The 19083-nt window shown below is 47.0% G+C and overlaps 2 protein-coding genes across 2 annotated transcripts in view; both read right to left on the reverse strand.

Annotated features, from left to right (window-relative positions):
• LOC309492613 (putative C-type lectin domain family 20 member A) overlaps window positions 1-19083 on the reverse strand; it is a 51081-nt gene that overhangs the window by 17708 nt on the left and 14290 nt on the right. The gene's annotated exons all lie outside the window — the stretch shown is intronic.
• Window positions 3494-18853, reverse strand: LOC309492956 (cerebellin-1-like; the record flags this gene model as incomplete). The annotated part of the gene is made up of 3 exons (XM_082161989.1): window positions 18369-18853; window positions 17237-17356; window positions 3494-3625 (listed from the first exon to the last, which is right to left on the reverse strand). The coding sequence occupies exons 1-3, from the start codon at window positions 18633-18635 to the stop codon at window positions 3494-3496; spliced, it is 519 nt and encodes a 172-aa protein (XP_082018115.1). The 5' UTR covers window positions 18636-18853.

The following is a 19083-nucleotide window of genomic DNA, read 5'->3' on the forward strand; positions in this document are numbered from 1 at the left end:
TTACCTAAACCTGTTACATGCTTTTTTTGAATTTGTCTCCACCTTCAAAAGTCCCTCCTCCTAAAATGCCTATAAGACACCATGTACAGTTACATACTTTAGATTTTGGTGGACGAACCGCAGCCGCGCTCAAATAAAGAAACTCTTCTGTTTGAACGTGATCCCAACGTCTCCTGGTCTGCTTTGAAGAAAGAAAAAACTTTCCAACACACCTCAATGACACGTCTGTACCATTTGCTTCACAGGACATATGCTTTCAACTACATGCTGTTTATTTACTAGTGTGTTCTAATATGTAACTATGCCATGTTTGGTCTCATCTAGCAGCCTATAAACTGAATTGAATGGTGGTGAACTTAATAGAGATATTAAAGTATCCTAATGTACAATTTGGTACTATTGGTTTAACATGCATTGAGGAGAATATGTTAATATTCTTCTCCCACTCTTGATCTCCACCCATTTGCCTCATCTTTTTGTCGGTTTCCTGTCGGTCAGTTTGGTGTCGGTGTTCCACTCATGTTTAACAATGCTTTGCTCAGGGTATAAGAAGGAAAGGTAACTGTTGATCTGGGAGAAAGGCTTTAACCCCGCCACTCCCGCACACCGGTGCGTAACCTCATACTACAAGACTTCTGCACGACAGTGCTTTATTTGTTACAACTAAGTTTTCTATACAGTATGTTGTTCTGTTCTACTGTCTGTATATTTAAAATAAATAACTTTGCCTGCTTTAAAGGCTTTGAGAATCTTTCCTTTCAAATTTTGTAAAAAATGTGTTAATTTTATTTAGCATTTTTGTTTCTTTAAAATGTCAAGAAACACTAGTCCCCTCTTGGCCAGTGTAGAGCGACAGTCCCCTGTTAGTATTATAGACATGTATGTATGTGTGTGTGTGTGTGTGTGTGTGTGTGTGTGTGTGTGTGTGTGTGTGTGTGTGTGTGTGTGTGTGTGTGTGTGTGTGTGTGTGTGTGTTTGATACAGACACACATTTACTCCAGTAGGTGGTGTCGAGTGACCGTCTCCGTGTGTGTGTGTGTGTGTGTGTGTGTGTGTGTTTGATACAGACACACATTTACTCCAGTAGGTGGTGTCGAGTGACCGTCTCCGTGTGTGTGTGTGTGTTTGATACAGACACACATTTACTCCAGTGACGTCAAGTGACTGTCTCTATGTGTGTGTGTGTGTGTGTGTGTGTGTGTGTGTGTGTGTTTGATACAGACACACATTTACTCCAGTAGGTGGTGTCGAGTGACCGTCTCCGTGTGTGTTTGTGTTATTGATGTATTTTTGGTCATGTAGTGTGTGACGCATCTAGATCTCTGTGATAAATGACTTTTGTTTCTTTATTGTAAGTCACTGAATATAGGCATCTGCCAAATGCGTAAATGTAAATAATACTTATAGAACAAACACAGAAGCAAAATCCTGTTAATAATAGTTTTAGATGAAGTATATACCGGTTATCTGGTTAGTTGCTTTTTATTATTTGCATTCATTTTTTTAACTCTGCATCTCATTTAGTTTCTGAACGCAAGACCATGAAATGTCCACCATTACTAAATACTTTATTATGCAGAACAACCATAACCAGAAATCATAGTACAACACTACATTTGTTGTAAATAAATATAAATAAATACATACATGCCTTCATGTGTCATTTCATAATCTGAGCAAGTTGTTCTATATCTTCATAGAGATTCAGAGATACTATATTTTAAGACTGTGCTCAATATGAATATACACTCACCTAAAGGATTATTAGGAACACCATACTAATACTGTGTTTGACCCCATTTTGATAGGATAGCATCTTGCAGTTGATGGAGATTTGTGGGATGCACATCCAGGGCACGAAGCTCCCGTTCCACCACATCCCAAAGATGCTCTATTGGGTTGAGATCTGGTGACTGTGGGGGCCATTTTAGTACAGTGAACTCATTGTCATGTTCAAGAAACCAATTTGAAATGATTCGAGCTTTGTGACATGGTGCATTATCCTGCTGGAAGTAGCCATCAGAGGATGGGTACATGGTGGTCATAAAGGGATGGACATGGTCAGAAACAATGCTCAGGTAGGCCGTGGCATTTAAACGATGCCCAATTGGCACTAAGGGGCCTAAAGTGTGCCAAGAAAACATCCCCCACACCATTACACCACCACCACCAGCCTGCACAGTGGTAACAAGGCATGATGGATCCATGTTCTCATTCTGTTTACGCCAAATTCTGACTCTACCATCTGAATGTCTCAACAGAAATCGAGACTCATCAGACCAGGCAAGATTTTTCCAGTCTTCAACTGTCCAATTTTGGTGAGCTCGTGCAAATTGTAGCCTCTTTTTCCTATTTGTAGTGGAGATGAGTGGTACCTGGTGGGATCTTCTGCTGTTGTAGCCCATCCGCCTCAAGATTGTGGCTTCACAAATGCTTTGCTGCATACCTCGGTTGTAACGAGTGGTTATTTCAGTCAAAGTTGCTCTTCTATCAGCTTGAATCAGTCGGCCCAGTCTCCTCTGACCTCTAGCATCAACAAGGCATTTTCGCCCACAGGACTGCCGCATTCTGGATGTTTTTCCCTTTTCACACCATTCTTTGTAAACCCTAGAAATGGTTGTGCATGAAAATCCCAGTAACTGAGCAGATTGTGAAATACTCAGACTGGCCCGTCTGGCACCAACAACCATTTCTAGGATTTACAAAGAATGGTGTGAAAAGGGAAAAACATCCATGTTCTCATTCTGTTTACGCCAAATTCTGACTCTACCATCTGAATGTCTCAACAGAAATCGAGACTCATCAGACCAGGCAAGATTTTTCCAGTCTTCAACTGTCCAATTTTGGTGAGCTCGTGCAAATTGTAGCCTCTTTTTCCTATTTGTAGTGGAGATGAGTGGTACCCGGTGGGATCTTCTGCTGTTGTAGCCCATCCGCCTCAAGGTTGTGGCTTCACAAATGCTTTGCTGCATACCTCGGTTGTAACGAGTGGTTATTTCAGTCAAAGTTGCTCTTCTATCAGCTTGAATCAGTCGGCCCAGTCTCCTCTGACCTCTAGCATCAACAAGGCATTTTCGCCCACAGGACTGCCGCATTCTGGATGTTTTTCCCTTTTCACACCATTCTTTGTAAACCCTAGAAATGGTTGTGCATGAAAATCCCAGTAACTGAGCAGATTGTGAAATACTCAGACTGGCCCGTCTGGCACCAACAACCATGCCACGCTCAAAATTGCTTAAATCACCTTTCTTTCCCATTCTGACATTCAGTTTGGAGTTCAGGAGATTGTCTTGACCAGGACCACACCCCTAAATTCATTGAAGCAACTGCCATGGGATTGGTTGATTAGATAATTGCATTAATGAGAAATTGAACAGGTGTTCCTAAAAATCCTTTAGGTGAGTGTATATGAATCTATATTAAACTTAAACTTAAGTTAAACTTGTGCTCTATAAATTAAACTTGACTATATATATATATATATGTATGTATCTCATCTCTTCTTTTTCATCGGATCTGCACTTGTTTTGCTCTGGTTCTTCTGGAAAACCGATCCGTCCGCTGCTTCTCTCCATTCCAGTCCAGTGATGTTCCTCACTCCCAGTTTCTGAAGCCTCTGCTGGATCTGAAACATCCACACCGAGTCACACACTTCGTTTAAAGGGGTGTTTGAGTATGATTTCACTTTTCTAACTTTAGTTGGTGTGTAGTGTTGCTGTTTGAGCATAAACAACATCTGCAAAGTTACAACGCTCAAAGTTCAAAGCAAAGGGAGATATTTGCTTTTAAATAAATTGTTTTTTAAGGACTACAACAAACGTCTGGTAGAGACTACACGACATTCCTCCAGGGTTAGTGACATCACCAACCCTAGAATTTACATAAACCCGCCCCCGGAACACACAGTCCGAGTTGAGAAGAGGAAGAGTTGCTGTAGTCGAGCACATTTATGAGTCAGCTCAAACTGTAGCATCCGTCTTTTCACATGCAATAGAAAGTCACTCTGTGTGCATCTCACAACAGTTCCTATATGAGCGATTTATAGATTATCATGACAGAATATGCTAATTGAAGATGGTTAAGTCCACATCAGCAACATAAATTCATCAACTAACCATTCAGAGACGTCCTGTTGCATTCTACGTGTTGTCACTTCGTCTTGAGTCTCTCCATCTTTGTCTGACTCCGTTTAAAGATAAAAGGCTGAACAGTTTCTGTCATTTTAGTGTATGTCTGTGTGAGGTAATCGGAGCTGCTAACACACAGGAGCTCTTAAAGCTCCGCCCTCTGTGTCGGAAGCAGCAGCTCATTTGCATTTAAAGGGTCATGAAACCCTAAACCAAATTTTCTGAGATTTTAACAGAGGTATGTGTGTTGAACATTGTGGCGAGGGGGGCGTGGTTTCGCGAAGTCTGGAGCGGGAGAGAAAGGTGGGGGCCGAGCGGTGAGTAAGTAGGTCAAGTACAGATGATGAACACCTGTGTCTGATTGCAGTAATTGGCGTGGAGAGACCGCATATAACCGAGGAGAGCGAGAGAGAGGGAGAGAGAGTTTGGACTGGGACCTCACAAGGACGCTGCTGGAGAGTGGAAAGAGAATTGTGCTGAGAATATTGTTTTGTCTGAAAGCTGTGCTGTGACACGGTGAAGGCGCTTTGTGCGCATCTTTTTGTTTATTTGAGAAGAGTTAATAAAGTGAGCGTCCCAGTCAGCCGACCCCTGTCTTCTTCCTTCCTACATCTACATCATTACGAACCTTATTACAGTGGTGCCGAAACCCGGGAAGGAGGAAGATCATCGCCACCATGCAAGTCCCGCCAGCCTCGCCATTTGCGGACATCATACAAACGCTCGCCGGTCTTCACCAGGAACAACATCGACAGCTGCTGGCCATAAAGGAGGAGCAAGACCATCGCTTTGAAGCACTCCTCCGAGGCCAGCATGAAGACCGCGAGCTGTTCCGGAGCTGGATAGACCGGGAGGTTAAGGCCGTCCCCCAAACACCTGCGTCCTCACCGCTGCCGCTGAACAAAATGGGGCCGCAGGATGACCCGGAGGCTTTTCTGGACCTCTTCGAGCGGTCAGCGGAGGACAGGGGATGACCCTCTACGGACTGGCCAATGCGGCTCATCCCGTTGCTTTCCGGGGAAGCACAAGTAGCCGCACACCAACTGCCAGTCCGGAACCTCCTGGTCTATGAAGACCTGAAACGTGCCAGCGGGTCGGCCGGACCCCAGAACAACACCGTCAGCGCTTCAGGACCCTGAGCCTCGACGAGTCCGGCCGGCCCTTCATCATGGCACAACAGCTCCGGGACTCTTGCCGCAAGTGGCTGATGGCCGATGGAAGCGACGTCGAGGGTATCATAGATCGAGTGGTACTGGAGCAGTTCATCTCGCGACTGCCAAAGAGGACTGCAGAGTGGGTCCAGTGCCACCGCCCGACGTCGCTGAAACAGGCCATCCAGCTGGCGGAGGATCAGATGGTGGCGTGTCCAGGGGTCGGCGAACCTCTTCCATCTGCCTCTCTTCCTCTCTCTCTCTCTCCCTCTCCCTCTAGGCCCGTCCCCCTCCCCAGGACTCGGGGAGGACCACCGCCGAAACCTCTACCGCGGTGGAGGATGGGGAGCCAGAGTGAGCCGGCGGCTCCATCCAGAGCCTTTACCCGGGGGGGGGGGGGGGTCGTTTTCTGAATCGGGTCCTCCGCAAGCGGCGGCGGCGCTCTCTCCACGCCAATTCCTTGACCCGCTTCCTACCCACAGAGCAGAGGGGAAGCCTGGGCCGGCTTGTTGGCGCTGCGGGGACCCGGGTCACTTCATAGATCGGTGTCCAGTGATGGAGGTGGGGACACTGATCCGGGTCCCCGACGCCCCACGAGCTGCCCCCGATCAAGCTGGCCAGTATCGGATACCTGTGAGTATCAAGGGGGGTACCTATCAGGCTTTGGTGGATTCAGGCTGTAACCAAACCTCCATGCATCAAAGCCTGATTCAGCCCGAGGCATTGGATAATGGCCGCATGGTTAGGGTAAGGTGTGTGCACGGGGATGTGGTGGATTATCCTAGATTGCCCGTGGAAATTCAATTTAGGGGACAAAAACATAGTGTGGAGGTAGCAATTAATCCGCACCTCCGGCATCCGTTAATTTTGGGAACTGATTGGCCAGACTTTAATAAATTATTAGGGATTTTGTGTACGGATGCTTCTTGGGAAAAACCGGAAGGAAAAGAGGCGGTTGCTCAGCTGGGTGAAGCTGAGTTAGAACCTCTGGGTACTGTTTCAGGGGAACAGAGCGTTTCGGGAGGAATTAACTTTCCGGAACGCGATGATTTTCCCCTGGAGCAGTCCCAGGATGAGACACTAAAACATGCTTTTGATCAGGTTCGATCCATCGATGGCCAGCTTCTCCACCCTGACCAACCGCTCTCCTATCCTTATTTCTCAATTTTAAAAGATAAGTTGTATCGGGTGACCCAAGACGCCCAGTCAAAACAAGATACAACTCAGTTGTTAGTTCCTCGAAGCCGCCGGGAAATGCTTTTTCAGGCGGCTCACTGTAATCCAATGGCCGGGCATTTAGGACAAACAGCGACACTAAATCGTCTCATGGCCCGATTCTTTTGGCCGGGCATTCACGAGAACGTGCGCAAGTGGTGTGCGTCTTGTCGTGAATGTCAGTTGGTAAACCCACCGGCTAACCCAAAAGCACCTTTGTGCCCACTTCCTTTAATGCAGGCCCCCTTCGAGCGAATTGGTATGGACCTCGTCGGGCCATTAGAACGGTCAGCACGGGGACACCGCTTTGCATTGGTCCTGGTGGACTATGCAACGCGGTATCCCGAAGCAGTTCCACTCCGCACTATTTCCGCTAAAAGTGTGGCGAGTGCTCTGTTTTCATTGATCTCCCGGGTGGGAATCCCGAAAGAGATTCTCACCGATCAAGGCACGGCGTTTATGTCACGAACCATACGCGAACTTTACGAGTTATTGGGCATAAAAGCGATTCGTACCAGTGTCTATCACCCACAGACAGACGGGCTGGTCGAACGGTTTAATCGCACGTTAAAAACCATGATTCGAAAGTTCGTACAGGAAGACGCCAAAAATTGGGATAAATGGTTAGAACCCCTCTTGTTCGCTGTACGAGAGGTCCCCCAAGCCTCCACGGGGTTTTCCCCCTTCGAGCTTCTCTATGGACGTCAGCCTCGCGGGGTGTTGGACGTCCTTAGAGAAACTTGGGAGGACGGACCTTCAAATAGCAAAAATGAAATTCAGTATGTCATGGACCTGAGAACAAAACTCCACACTTTGGGGCGGCTATCCATGGAGAATTTGTTACAGGCTCAGGACAGACAAAGTCGGTTGTACAACAGGGGGGCTAGACTGCGTCAATTTACACCGGGAGAAAAAGTGCTTGTATTACTTCCCACTTCTAGTTCGAAATTACTCGCAAAGTGGCAAGGACCCTTCGAGGTCACACGGCGAGTTGGGGATCTCAACTATGAGGTAATACGAACAGATAGGGGCGGGGCACATCAAATATACCACCTCAATCTCCTTAAAAAATGGTCGGAGGTGGAGTCAGTGTTGTTGGCGATGGTGGTGAGCGGAGAGGAGGATCTCGGTCCAGAAGCGCTTATCAAAACTCAATCCCTCGCTCTGGACCCTGGGGGAGACCACCTCTCACCATCCCAACTCACTGACATAAAGAATTTACAAGCAGAATTTGCTGATGTGTTCTCGCCTCTGCCTGGTCGTACAGATCTCATTCAGCACCACGTTGAGACAGAGCCGGGGGTGGTAGTTCGCAGCCGGCCGTATCGCCTGCCAGAACATAAAAAAAAAGTAGTGCAGAGCGAATTAGAGGCAATGATGGAAATGGGAGTAATAGAAGAATCCAACAGTGACTGGGCGAGCCCGATAGTTTTGGTTCCCAAAACGGACGGCTCAGTCAGGTTCTGTGTGGATTACAGGAAGGTGAATGCTGTGTCGAAATTCGACGCTTATCCAATGCCTAGGATTGACGAATTGCTTGATTGGCTGGGTACTGCTCGTTTTTATTCGACACTGGACTTAACGAAGGGATATTGGCAGATCCCCTTATCACCTATGTCCAAGGAAAAGACCGCTTTCACCACGCCGTTCGGATTACACCAATTTGTCACCCTTCCTTTCGGTTTGTTCGGGCTCCGGCAACGTTTCAGCGTCTGATGGACAGAATTCTCCGGCCGCATGCTGCATATGCTGCTGCCTACTTGGATGACATCATCATCTATAGTAGTGATTGGCAGCGGCATATGCAGCATTTGCGGGCTGTCCTGAAGCCGCTGAGAAGGGCTGGACTTACGGCAAACCCAAAGAAGTGTGCTGTTGGGCGGGTGGAAGTTAGATATCTGGGCTTCCACTTGGGTCATGGACAGGTGCGTCCCCAAATTGATAAGACGGCAGCAGTTGCAACTTGTCCAAGACCCAAGACCAAAAAGGAGGTTAGACAGTTCTTGGGGCTGGCGGGATATTATAGAAGGTTTGTGCCTAATTATTTGGACCTCGCCAGCCCGTTGACTGATCTGACTAAAAAAGAGGTACCAGATACGGTTCAGTGGACGGAGCAGTGTCAGCAGGCTTTCACTCAGATAAAGGCTGCTTTGTGTGGTGGCCCACTCTTACATGCCCCTAACTTTTCTCTCCCTTTTATTCTGCAGACCGACGCATCGGACAGGGGGATGGGCGCAGTCCTGTCCCAGGAGGTGGAGGGTGAGGAGCGGCCGGTGCTGTACATCAGTCGGAAGCTCTCGAAGAGAGAGACGATGTACAGCACCATCGAAAAAGAGTGCCTAGCCATCAGGTGGGCCGTTCTCACCCTCCGCTACTACCTCTTGGGACGGGAGTTCACCCTCTGTTCGGACCACGCTCCCCTGCAGTGGCTCCACCGCATGAAGGATACCAACGCGCGGATCACCCGTTGGTATCTAGCTTTACAGCCGTTTAAGTTCCAGGTGATCCACAGGCCGGGTGCACAGATGACTGTGGCTGACTTCCTCTCCAGGAGGAGGGGGGGGGAGGCTGCAGGCCGGATGGCTCCCCGGCCTGAGTCGGGCGGTGGGGGTATGTGGCGAGGGGGGCGTGGTTTCGCGAAGTCTGGAGCGGGAGAGAAAGGTGGGGGCCGAGCGGTGAGTAAGTAGGTCAAGTACAGATGATGAACACCTGTGTCTGATTGCAGTAATTGGCGTGGAGAGACCGCATATAACCGAGGAGAGCGAGAGAGAGGGAGAGAGAGTTTGGACTGGGACCTCACAAGGACGCTGCTGGAGAGTGGAAAGAGAATTGTGCTGAGAATATTGTTTTGTCTGAAAGCTGTGCTGTGACACGGTGAAGGCGCTTTGTGCGCATCTTTTTGTTTATTTGAGAAGAGTTAATAAAGTGAGCGTCCCAGTCAGCCGACCCCTGTCTTCTTCCTTCCTACATCTACATCATTACGAACCTTATTACAAACATCATTGAAGACAATGTTAGCATCTGTAAGATTTAATAGTAGGGGGGAAATGGTTCAATTTAATTTTTTTCCGCTATTTTCATCTTCCGGGTTTAAAATCTTCATCGTGTCACTATAGTAGCACTATAGTACTTTGATGATTCATCGGTGTCTCATAATTATTCATGAGACAGAGTTTTCTTATCCAATGAGAAGACACTTGCTCTTAATTATTCATGACACCACGTGGAACTTTCCAATGACTGACATGTCAAACGTCTCAGGTTACTATTGTAACCCTCGTTCCCTGAGGAGGGAACGAGACGCTGCATCGATACTCAACGCTTTGGGGAATGCCTTCGGCATGATGCGTCTGAAGTCTGTAATGGAACTATTCCAATCTTGATTGGTGCTGTGTCTTTCGTCACTCGTGACGTTGCATGTGACGGTGATCCGGAAGCTATAAAATGACAACGGAACATAGCCGCGTCAGCTTTTAAAGGGTCGAAGCAAGTCGTTCTCAGGAGCGCGAAAAGTGTGGCCGAGGGATGCAGCGTCTCGTTCCCTCCTCAGGGAACGAGGGTTACAATAGTAACCCGAGACGTTCCCTTTCGTAAGGGAACTCCCGCTGCATCGATACTCGACGCTTTGGGGAACGAATACCCACGCCGCCACACTGAGAGTCCCCGCCCTGGTGTGAAGCAATCTGGCACACTCAAGACATGAGAACTTGTGAACCTGGTGTAGAGGGCAGATCCAGACTGTAATGTTTTATGAAGGTGTGTGGGGAGGCCCAGCCAGCGGCATCACAGACGTCTTGAAGAGAAACCCCTGCTAGCAAGGCTCTAGAGGATGCCAAGGCAGATTGCGCACCTCGTAAGCTGAAGAAATAGCCTCTACTATCCACTTGCTTATAGTCTGTTTGGAGACCGGGGAGCCCTTCTTGGATAACCCAAAACACACAAACAGCTGGTCCGACTTCTTCCAGCCCGAGGTCCTATGTACATAGGCCTCAAGAGCCCGGACCGGGCATAACAAGTGTAATTTAGCTTGATCAGCCGACACATGCGGTGGAGGATGAAAGGCCTGAAGGATTATAGACCGTGCCACATTCGTGGGCACCTTAGGCATGTAGCCAGGTCTAGGGTGGAGAATGGCTCTCACTCTGCCAGGAGCGAACTCGAGGCAAGAGGAAGCCACAGATAGCGCCTGCAGGTCGCCAACTCGTTTCAGGGAAGTAATAGCGAGCAGGAGGGCTACCTTAAACGATAAACATTTCTCAGACACCTTATCCGGGGGTTCGAAGGGTGCCAGGGATAACCCTTTGAGGACCACTGCCAGGTCCCACGTGGGGACTCTAGGCTGGATGGCAGGCCTCATCCTCCTGGCTGGAAACTCATCCTCCTAAAGGAAACAAATTATGAGTGGGTGTGTCCCCAGCGTGCCCACCCTTAAAGGCATGTGGAAGGCTGATATAGCCGCCACATAGACCTTAAGCGTGGATGGGGAGACCCCGTCAGAGAAACGATTCTGGAGGAACTCCAGTTCTGAAGCCACCGGGCAGTTAACTGGGTCCAACTGACGTTCTCTGCACCATGAAATGAAAATTTTCCATTTAAATGCATAAAGTTTCCTCGTGGAGGGGGCTCTAGAGTTTAGAATGGTCTCAACAACCTCGGTTGAGTGACCAGAATTTGTGAATTGATCCCCCTAAGGGGTCAATTCAGCAGCTTCTTGGGCTTCAGCCAAGGGTGAAATATCATGACCTCGGACCGAGGAAGGAGGACCATCCTGATCCGGATTTACCGCGGATGGCCTGCCAGGAGAGCCCAGATGTTTGGAAGCCATATTCGGGCCAGTCAGTATGGGGCTACTAAGAGTAAGCGGATCCCGTACTGTCGAACCCTTTTGTACTCTAGAACCCCCCGGGGGCAGAACAATCGGGGAAACATACACAGACGTGGCCTCAACCATGTCTGTATCATGATATCCAGACCCAGCGGAGCTGGAAGAGCATGGGAGAGGTGGCGCAGAGGGTGGCCGTCCGCATGAAGGGGAAACGGGAGCACCTCCGATACACTGACCTCCAACCCGGCTAAAGCCAACTTGGGGTGGAGTTTGAAATCCCCGGGCTGCAGCCCCTGCCTCGACAGGATGACTGCCCCCTCTTTGATCAGAGAGACCACCAACATATTGTCTGTCAAAAATAGAACCTGATGGCCTCTCTGAAATCTCCTCAGACCCTGTGTTTCCAAATAAATTGACAAATAAAAAAACTCTGGTCATGCGGAGTGGGTTCCCTCTCTGGAAAAACCCATTGGTCCTGAGCCACTACTACAGGGCCCCCACGTACAGCAGGCAAAAGAATAGTATGTGGAACACTGCTGCCAGCGAGCCCACTCTTTGATAAGGTCATATAGTGGTGGCCTGGCCTAGCTTGATATTCATGACTATGGTCAGGAAGGTGAATGTCCGAGCCGGAGACATTTGTGCCTGCATCGTGACTATAACCTACACCGCCCCCAGGAATCGGTTTCTCTGAAGAGGCACTAGTGATTTTTCCTAGACTCTGAGCCATATTCCCGAGCACCTCACGAGACTCAGAACAACACCTCGGTGTTGAACCGTCTTCTCTAGTAGTCAATGGACAGGAATGAGGATGCCCTGAAGACTCCATGGAGCTAGGACAGTGACCATGCATTCCGAGGAGGTGCGGGGATACAATACTAGGCCGAATGGAAGAATCCAGAACTGATGTGCTTTTCCCCCAAAAGCGGATCTCGGAAACTCCCTGTGATGGGGTTAGAAGGGAATGAGGAGTTAAGGAGCTTGTGGATCTATCACGACAGACCAGTCCTCGGAGCTGGTCTGACTGACTGTCGGTATCTTGAATCTGAACCCCCTCGGAGGTTGATCCAGTACCCTGAGATCCGAAACAAGGCCTAACTCCCCTCCCCCCACAGGAACTATGAAGTACCAGCTGTAGAACCCGGGCTCCCGTAACCAAGGAAGAGCCCACTTTGAGGTTTCCTGTGTTAAGAGGGACTATATTTCCAATCCAAGAACCGACCCTGCTCGGGGCTGGCCGACATGTGAACCACCCTTAGTAGATAATATTTGTATATTAGCTCCACTGTAAGCAGGACCCCCTAGGCTATATTTTGAAGACCCCTTGGGGTGTCTAAATATGTCATTATGGGGACCAGTCCCTCGAGACTGGCCTCGGCTATAAATTTCCAAATGGCTTCGGTGACCTGAAGCAGCTAACTGGCAGGACCTAACCGAAATTTGCTCTCTACAGACCTCCTGAGAGGCGGCGAACTCGACAGGGCCGCAACGTTTTTTCGGGCAGATACTGCGATTTGTGTTCGCTGGAAGCCGATGTGTCCCGAAGCGCCATCGGCGGCGGGAAGCAAACATCGATTTCCTAAGGGCTGCATAAGGGGGTGAGACTCCTGTACTCGCTCTCCTGGGGTACGCCCATAAGGGTCCGCGTGTTACGACAAGACCTCTTAGTTGAAGCCATCTTAGCCCGAGAGACAGTCCTCAGACCTGTCTTCGGTATAGAGGGCTTCATGCGAGAATGTTTCTTCTGGCCCCAAACCTTATACGGGGGGGCACGAGAGGAAACCTTCTCAAAATATGAGGAGCTGGCGGCTGTCCCATGAGGCTGCCCTCTGGCAGCAACCCCATGAGACCTGGACTGACAACTGGGGACAGCTGATTGTCGGTCTGCCTCCTGAAGCCTCTCGACAACGGTTCTTGCCGCGTCGCCAAAGAGGCTAGAAGGCGAAAGGGGGGCATCGAGAAGGAAAGCCCTGTCTTTCTCCCCGATCCCCAAGCGATTAAGCCATAAATGTCTCTCTGAGACAACTAGTGGTGCCATAGAACGGCCAATAGCACGGGCCGTCTCTTTAATAATATGGAGAGATAAGTCAGCTACTCTACAAAATTCAGTAATACCGTTGAGTGAGACCTCCCAGTTATCATCCACCTCTTTGAGGAGGTCAGCCTGGTATGCCTGTAATAACCTCATCGTGTGTAGGCATGCACCGGCTCGACCCACCGCCATATATGCTTTCCCTAACAAATTCGATGTACGAGATTTGGAGGGAAGTGTCTGAGCTATCAGGGGTGACGCAATGTCGGGGAGAAAATATTTCGCATATATCGCATTTTATTTTTCTTAGTCGCTTCCTGCTTATTATATGGCCATTCAACATTTAATTTAACCACTGCCCTGGTTACAACCTCCAGCAACTCCTCAATAACGGGAATATGGGGTGGCGAATCCAGACCAGTGGAGCTGGTAAATAAACACTGAGGAAGGGTCGCAACCGTCTCAGTATTATATGCCAGCCCCACGTGCGAATCCCATGCATACAAGCGGCGCGCTGCCTCAATAGACGCGGAACCTGATGCACTGGGAACGCGAGCCTGATCTAATTGATCGAACAGGCTCAAACGGGAGCGGAGCTTTTTCATAGGTAGCTGAAAACAGTTTGCACAGACAGCGCCCTCGAGCACTGACCGTGCATGCTCCACTCCCAGACAAACAACACCGAACGAGTGCGTGTCATCCTCGCTCAAATAGCTTGGGCAAGGGGACGCACACCGCCTGAGTCGTTTCTCTATATTCGCCATATATATTGAGATAGACAGACAACATCAAATAAGACAATACAGTCACACAGAACGCTTGCTATAGACAGAAAGCTGACGCGGCTATGTTCCGTTGTCCTTTTATAGCTTCCGGGTCACCGTCGCATGCAACGTCACGAGTGACGAAAGACACAGCACCAATCAAGATTGGAATAGTTCCATTACAGACTTCAGACGCATCATGCCGAAGGCATTCCCCAAAGCGTCGAGTATCGATGCAGCGGGAGTTCCCTTACGAAAGGGAACTATGATATCGCGTATTAGATGAGAGAGGCAATGATGGGACGCGCGTTTGTTTTTGTGGTGCAAAAGTTCCAGTGCATCTTCCCCTGGACTCTCGGATGCTGCCAGGGCTGGACTCCGGCTGCGGGCGGTCGGTTGGCCATCAACCACGGACACATCTAAACTATGTGTGTGTAGCAAGCATTCAACTGGAGAATGGTGGACTTCGGCCTTGTACACCAATGCAGGTTGCGTCGTCTTGCGAATGATGCGGTCCCGAGGACTTTTCTATCGCTTTGCGTGTGTGTGTCTAAAATGTAACCCTGGCCGTTTTACTTGCCTTTTGTTAAATAATCACTCGTTATTAAAAATTTTATATTTCGATAATACCTCAATTGTATGGAACGTATGCTTAATTTGTGCAAATTTCTATGTCACTGTCCATCTATATTATGTGGGTTTAGGGGGCGCGTAGATCTAGGCTATGTACGGAATGTTTATTTTTTTAAGCGGAAAATTTATTATTTTCAAATATATGCATTTATAGTGTGTATATAAACAAATATACACTCACCTAAAGGATTATTAGGAACACCTGTTCAATTTCTCATTAATGCAATTATCTAATCAACCAATCACATGGCAGTTGCTTCAATGCATTTAGGGGTGTGGTCCTGGTCAAGACAATCTCCTGAACTCCAAACTGAATGTCAGAATGGGAAAGAAAGGTGATTTAAGCAATTTTGAGCGTGGCGTGGTTGTTGGTGCCAGACGGCCCGGTCTGAGTATTTCACAATCCGCTCAGTTACTGGGATTTTCACGCACAACCATTTCTAGGGTTTACAAAGAATGGTGTGAAAAGGGAAAAACATCCAGTATGCGGCAGTCCTGTGGGCGAAAATGCCTTGTTGATGCTAGAGGTCAGAGGAGAATGGGCCGACTGATTCAAGCTGATAGAAGAGCAACTTTGACTGAAATAACCACTCGTTACAACCGAGGTATGCAGCAAAGCATTTGTGAAGCCACAACACGCACAACCTTGAGGCGGATGGGCCACAACAGCAGAAGACCCCACCGGGTACCACTCATCTCCACTGTAATAGGAAAAAGAGGCTACAATTTGCACGAGCTCACCAAAATTGGACAGTTGAAGACTGGAAAAATGTTGCCTGGTCTGATGAGTCTCGATTTCTGTTGAGACATTCAGATGGTAGAGTCAGAATTTGGCGTAAACAGAATGAGAACATGGATGTTTTTCCCTTTTCACACCATTCTTTGTAAACCCTAGAAATGGTTGTTGGTGCCAGACGGGCCAGTCTGAGTATTTCACAATCTGCTCAGTTACTGGGATTTTCATGCACAACCATTTCTAGGGTTTACAAAGAATGGTGTGAAAAGGGAAAAACATCCAGAATGCGGCAGTTCTGTGGGCGAAAATGCCTTGTTGATGCTAGAGGTCAGAGGAGACTGGGCCGACTGATTCAAGCTGATAGAAGAGCAACTTTGACTGAAATAACCACTCGTTACAACCGAGGTATGCAGCAAAGCATTTGTGAAGCCACAACCTTGAGGCGGATGGGCTACAACAGCAGAAGATCCCACCGGGTACCACTCATCTCCACTACAAATAGGAAAAAGAGGCTACAATTTGCACGAGCTCACCAAAATTGGACAGTTGAAGACTGGAAAAATCTTGCCTGGTCTGATGAGTCTCGATTTCTGTTGAGACATTCAGATGGTAGAGTCAGAATTTGGCGTAAACAGAATGAGAACATGGATCCATCATGCCTTGTTACCACTGTGCAGGCTGGTGGTGGTGGTGTAATGGTGTGGGGGAAGTTTTCTTGGCACACTTTAGGCCCCTTAGTGCCAATTGGGCATCGTTTAAATGCCACAGCCTACCTGAGCATTGTTTCTGACCATGTCCATCCCTTTATGACCACCATGTACCCATCCTCTGATGGCTAATTCCAGCAGGATAATGCACCATGTCACAAAGCTTGAATCATTTCAAATTGGTTTCTTGAACATGACACTGAGTTCACTGTACTAAAATGGCCCCCACAGTCACCAGATCTCAAACCAATAGAGCATCTTTGGGATGTGGTGGAACGGAAGCTTCGTGCCCTGGATGTGCATCCCACAAATCTCCATCAACTGCAAGATGCTATCCTATCAATATGGGCCAACATTTCTAAAGAATGCTTTCAGCACCTTGTTGAATCAATACCACGTAGAATTAAGACAGTTCTGAAGGCGAAAGGGGGTCAAACACAGTATTAGTATGGTGCTCCTAATAATCCTTTAGGTGAGTGTATATTTTATAATGACATAATTATACATATGAATGTACATTTATGTTTTAAATACAATTATGATTACTGTAGGCTAATATATGTAGCAGGGCATTCAGTTACTTTTGAAAGGACAAATATAAGGTGTCAGTGTATTTCATTAGACTTTAACTTTGTCAGCTATAAAAAAATCTAGCATTTCCTCACGTTTTACCACTGATTTTTAGTGACAGTCGATATGCATGGACCACTGGCGATGACAGTTCCCCCCTCCTCTCCCCTGCCGTGCCACACCACACCCACTCCCCTCCCTTCTCACAGCCATCCACGCCCAATTAAGTTGTATTTTTCAAAAAGATTGTGAGCTAGACTTGAGCTGAAAGAGGGGGGTTTCATGACCCTTTAACTAATGTTAACTAATGAACCTTATTGTAAAGTGTTACCGTTATTTTCCTGTTCATCACTTTGAAACAATCTGTATTGTGTGGAAAGCGCTAGAATTAACATGACTAGACAAGGACATAAACATGAAGTTTCTCATGAAATTCTTCACGAGTGAAGTGAAATGTTAAATGTTGAATGATTCACCTGTATAGTTTGTCTCTTGTAGACTTTGACCACATTGAAACTGAAGCTGTACACTCCTTTTCTTGGAGCCAGGAAAACACTCTGTGCCGGATCAAAATGACTCCCGACGTTCACCAGAACCTTCGACGGGACACAAAAACACACGTGTTGCTTCATGCACTGCTGATAAAACGGCTAAAGCATCAATCTCATATTCATTATACCTGGTTGAAGTATACAAATGCACGTTATAAGTAACTCCAACTCTCAGTGTGACAAGCTGACAATGACAAGTTGCGCATTACAAATAATCACAGCCTTTGCGATTTCAAAATCGCGATAAGCCAAACCGGTTTTAGTGCGATTACATGGAAATTGCGATTAAACTTAGTATCAAAGTAAGAGTAATTTTTACATCCCTGGTAACTACATTTAAAAAAACACAATAACTACTAACTAATGGTTTACTATATTTAGTATTGACTTAGTACCGAACTACCAGTAATTTTTACATCCATAGTAACTAAAGGAAAAAAATACAATGACTACTAACTAATGGTTTACTATCTTTAGTATTAACTTAGTACCGAAGTTTTACATCCCTAGTAACTACTGTTAAAAAAATACAATGACTACTAACTAATGGTTTACTATCATTAGTATTGACTTAGTACCGAACTACCAGTAATTTTAACATCCCTAGTAACTACAATTAAAAAAATAAAATAACTACTAACTAATGGTTTACTATCTTTAGTATTGACTTAGTACCAAACTACCAGTAATTTTGACATCCCTAGTAACTACTGTTAAAACATACAATAACTACTAACTAATGATTTAATATCTTTAATACTGACTTAATACCGAACTACCAGTATTTTTTACATCCGTAGTAACTACAGTTAAAAAAAATACAATAACTTCTAACTAATGGTTGACTATCTTTAGTATTGACTTAGTACCGAATTACCAGTAATTTTTACATCCCTAGTAACTACAGTTAAAAAATACAATAACTACTAACTAATGGTTTACTATCTTTAGTAATGACTTAGTACCGAACTACCAGTAATTTTTACATCCCTAGTAACTACAGTTGCACTAAATGCACTTCTGATAAAACGGCTAAAGCATCGATCACATACTCTACCTGGTCGAAGTAAATGGTCATGGTGCGGTTGCTCATCTCCGAGGGCTCGTGGTTGTTGTTCCTGACGGCTGAGAATGCGACCCGTCCGCTTCCTGAACGCACCGACATTCCCAGAGCGTTCCCGGCCGGCTCTGTGGTCGGAGTGGAGTCACACACTACTAAACACTTTCCCTCCAGCACGATGGGCTCTGTGTTGTTCTGGCCCCGGACCCTGAAGCCCGTCACACACAGGAGCCCAGCGAGCAGTGAGACCCGCGAGACAACCATCCTGGAGGATTCAGATACACTCCAGTGTTTCAATATGATGAGGTGTGTTTCACCTTCTCCTCTGTCGGCCCCAAAACTAATGCTAATCTAATCTCGACTCTAATGATCCACAGATCAGCGCAGAGCGGGTCTGATTGTGTGCGGTTACTCGAGATATTGGATTATTTTGCACTTCAGTGTTTCTGTGTGTTGTGAGATATACTGCATATGTGACTGTATCACCACAACACACACACACACACACACACACACACACAGACCATATGCCTTCCCATCAGGCTTCCCAACATTCCTACACACACACTTATTATTTGTCTGTTTTAGTTACACACACACTAACTACACGTGATGTTTTTTGTGTCACGTGGGAAGGTTTAACTTTTAAAGTTGACAAATAGTCAAACTGATGGATTAATATCGTGTATACTCAAAATGATTTAATGTGCCA

Source organism: Leuciscus leuciscus (genome assembly GCF_965113295.1).
Source record: "Leuciscus leuciscus genome assembly, chromosome: 2".
Classification (NCBI taxonomy): domain Eukaryota; kingdom Metazoa; phylum Chordata; class Actinopteri; order Cypriniformes; family Leuciscidae; genus Leuciscus; species Leuciscus leuciscus.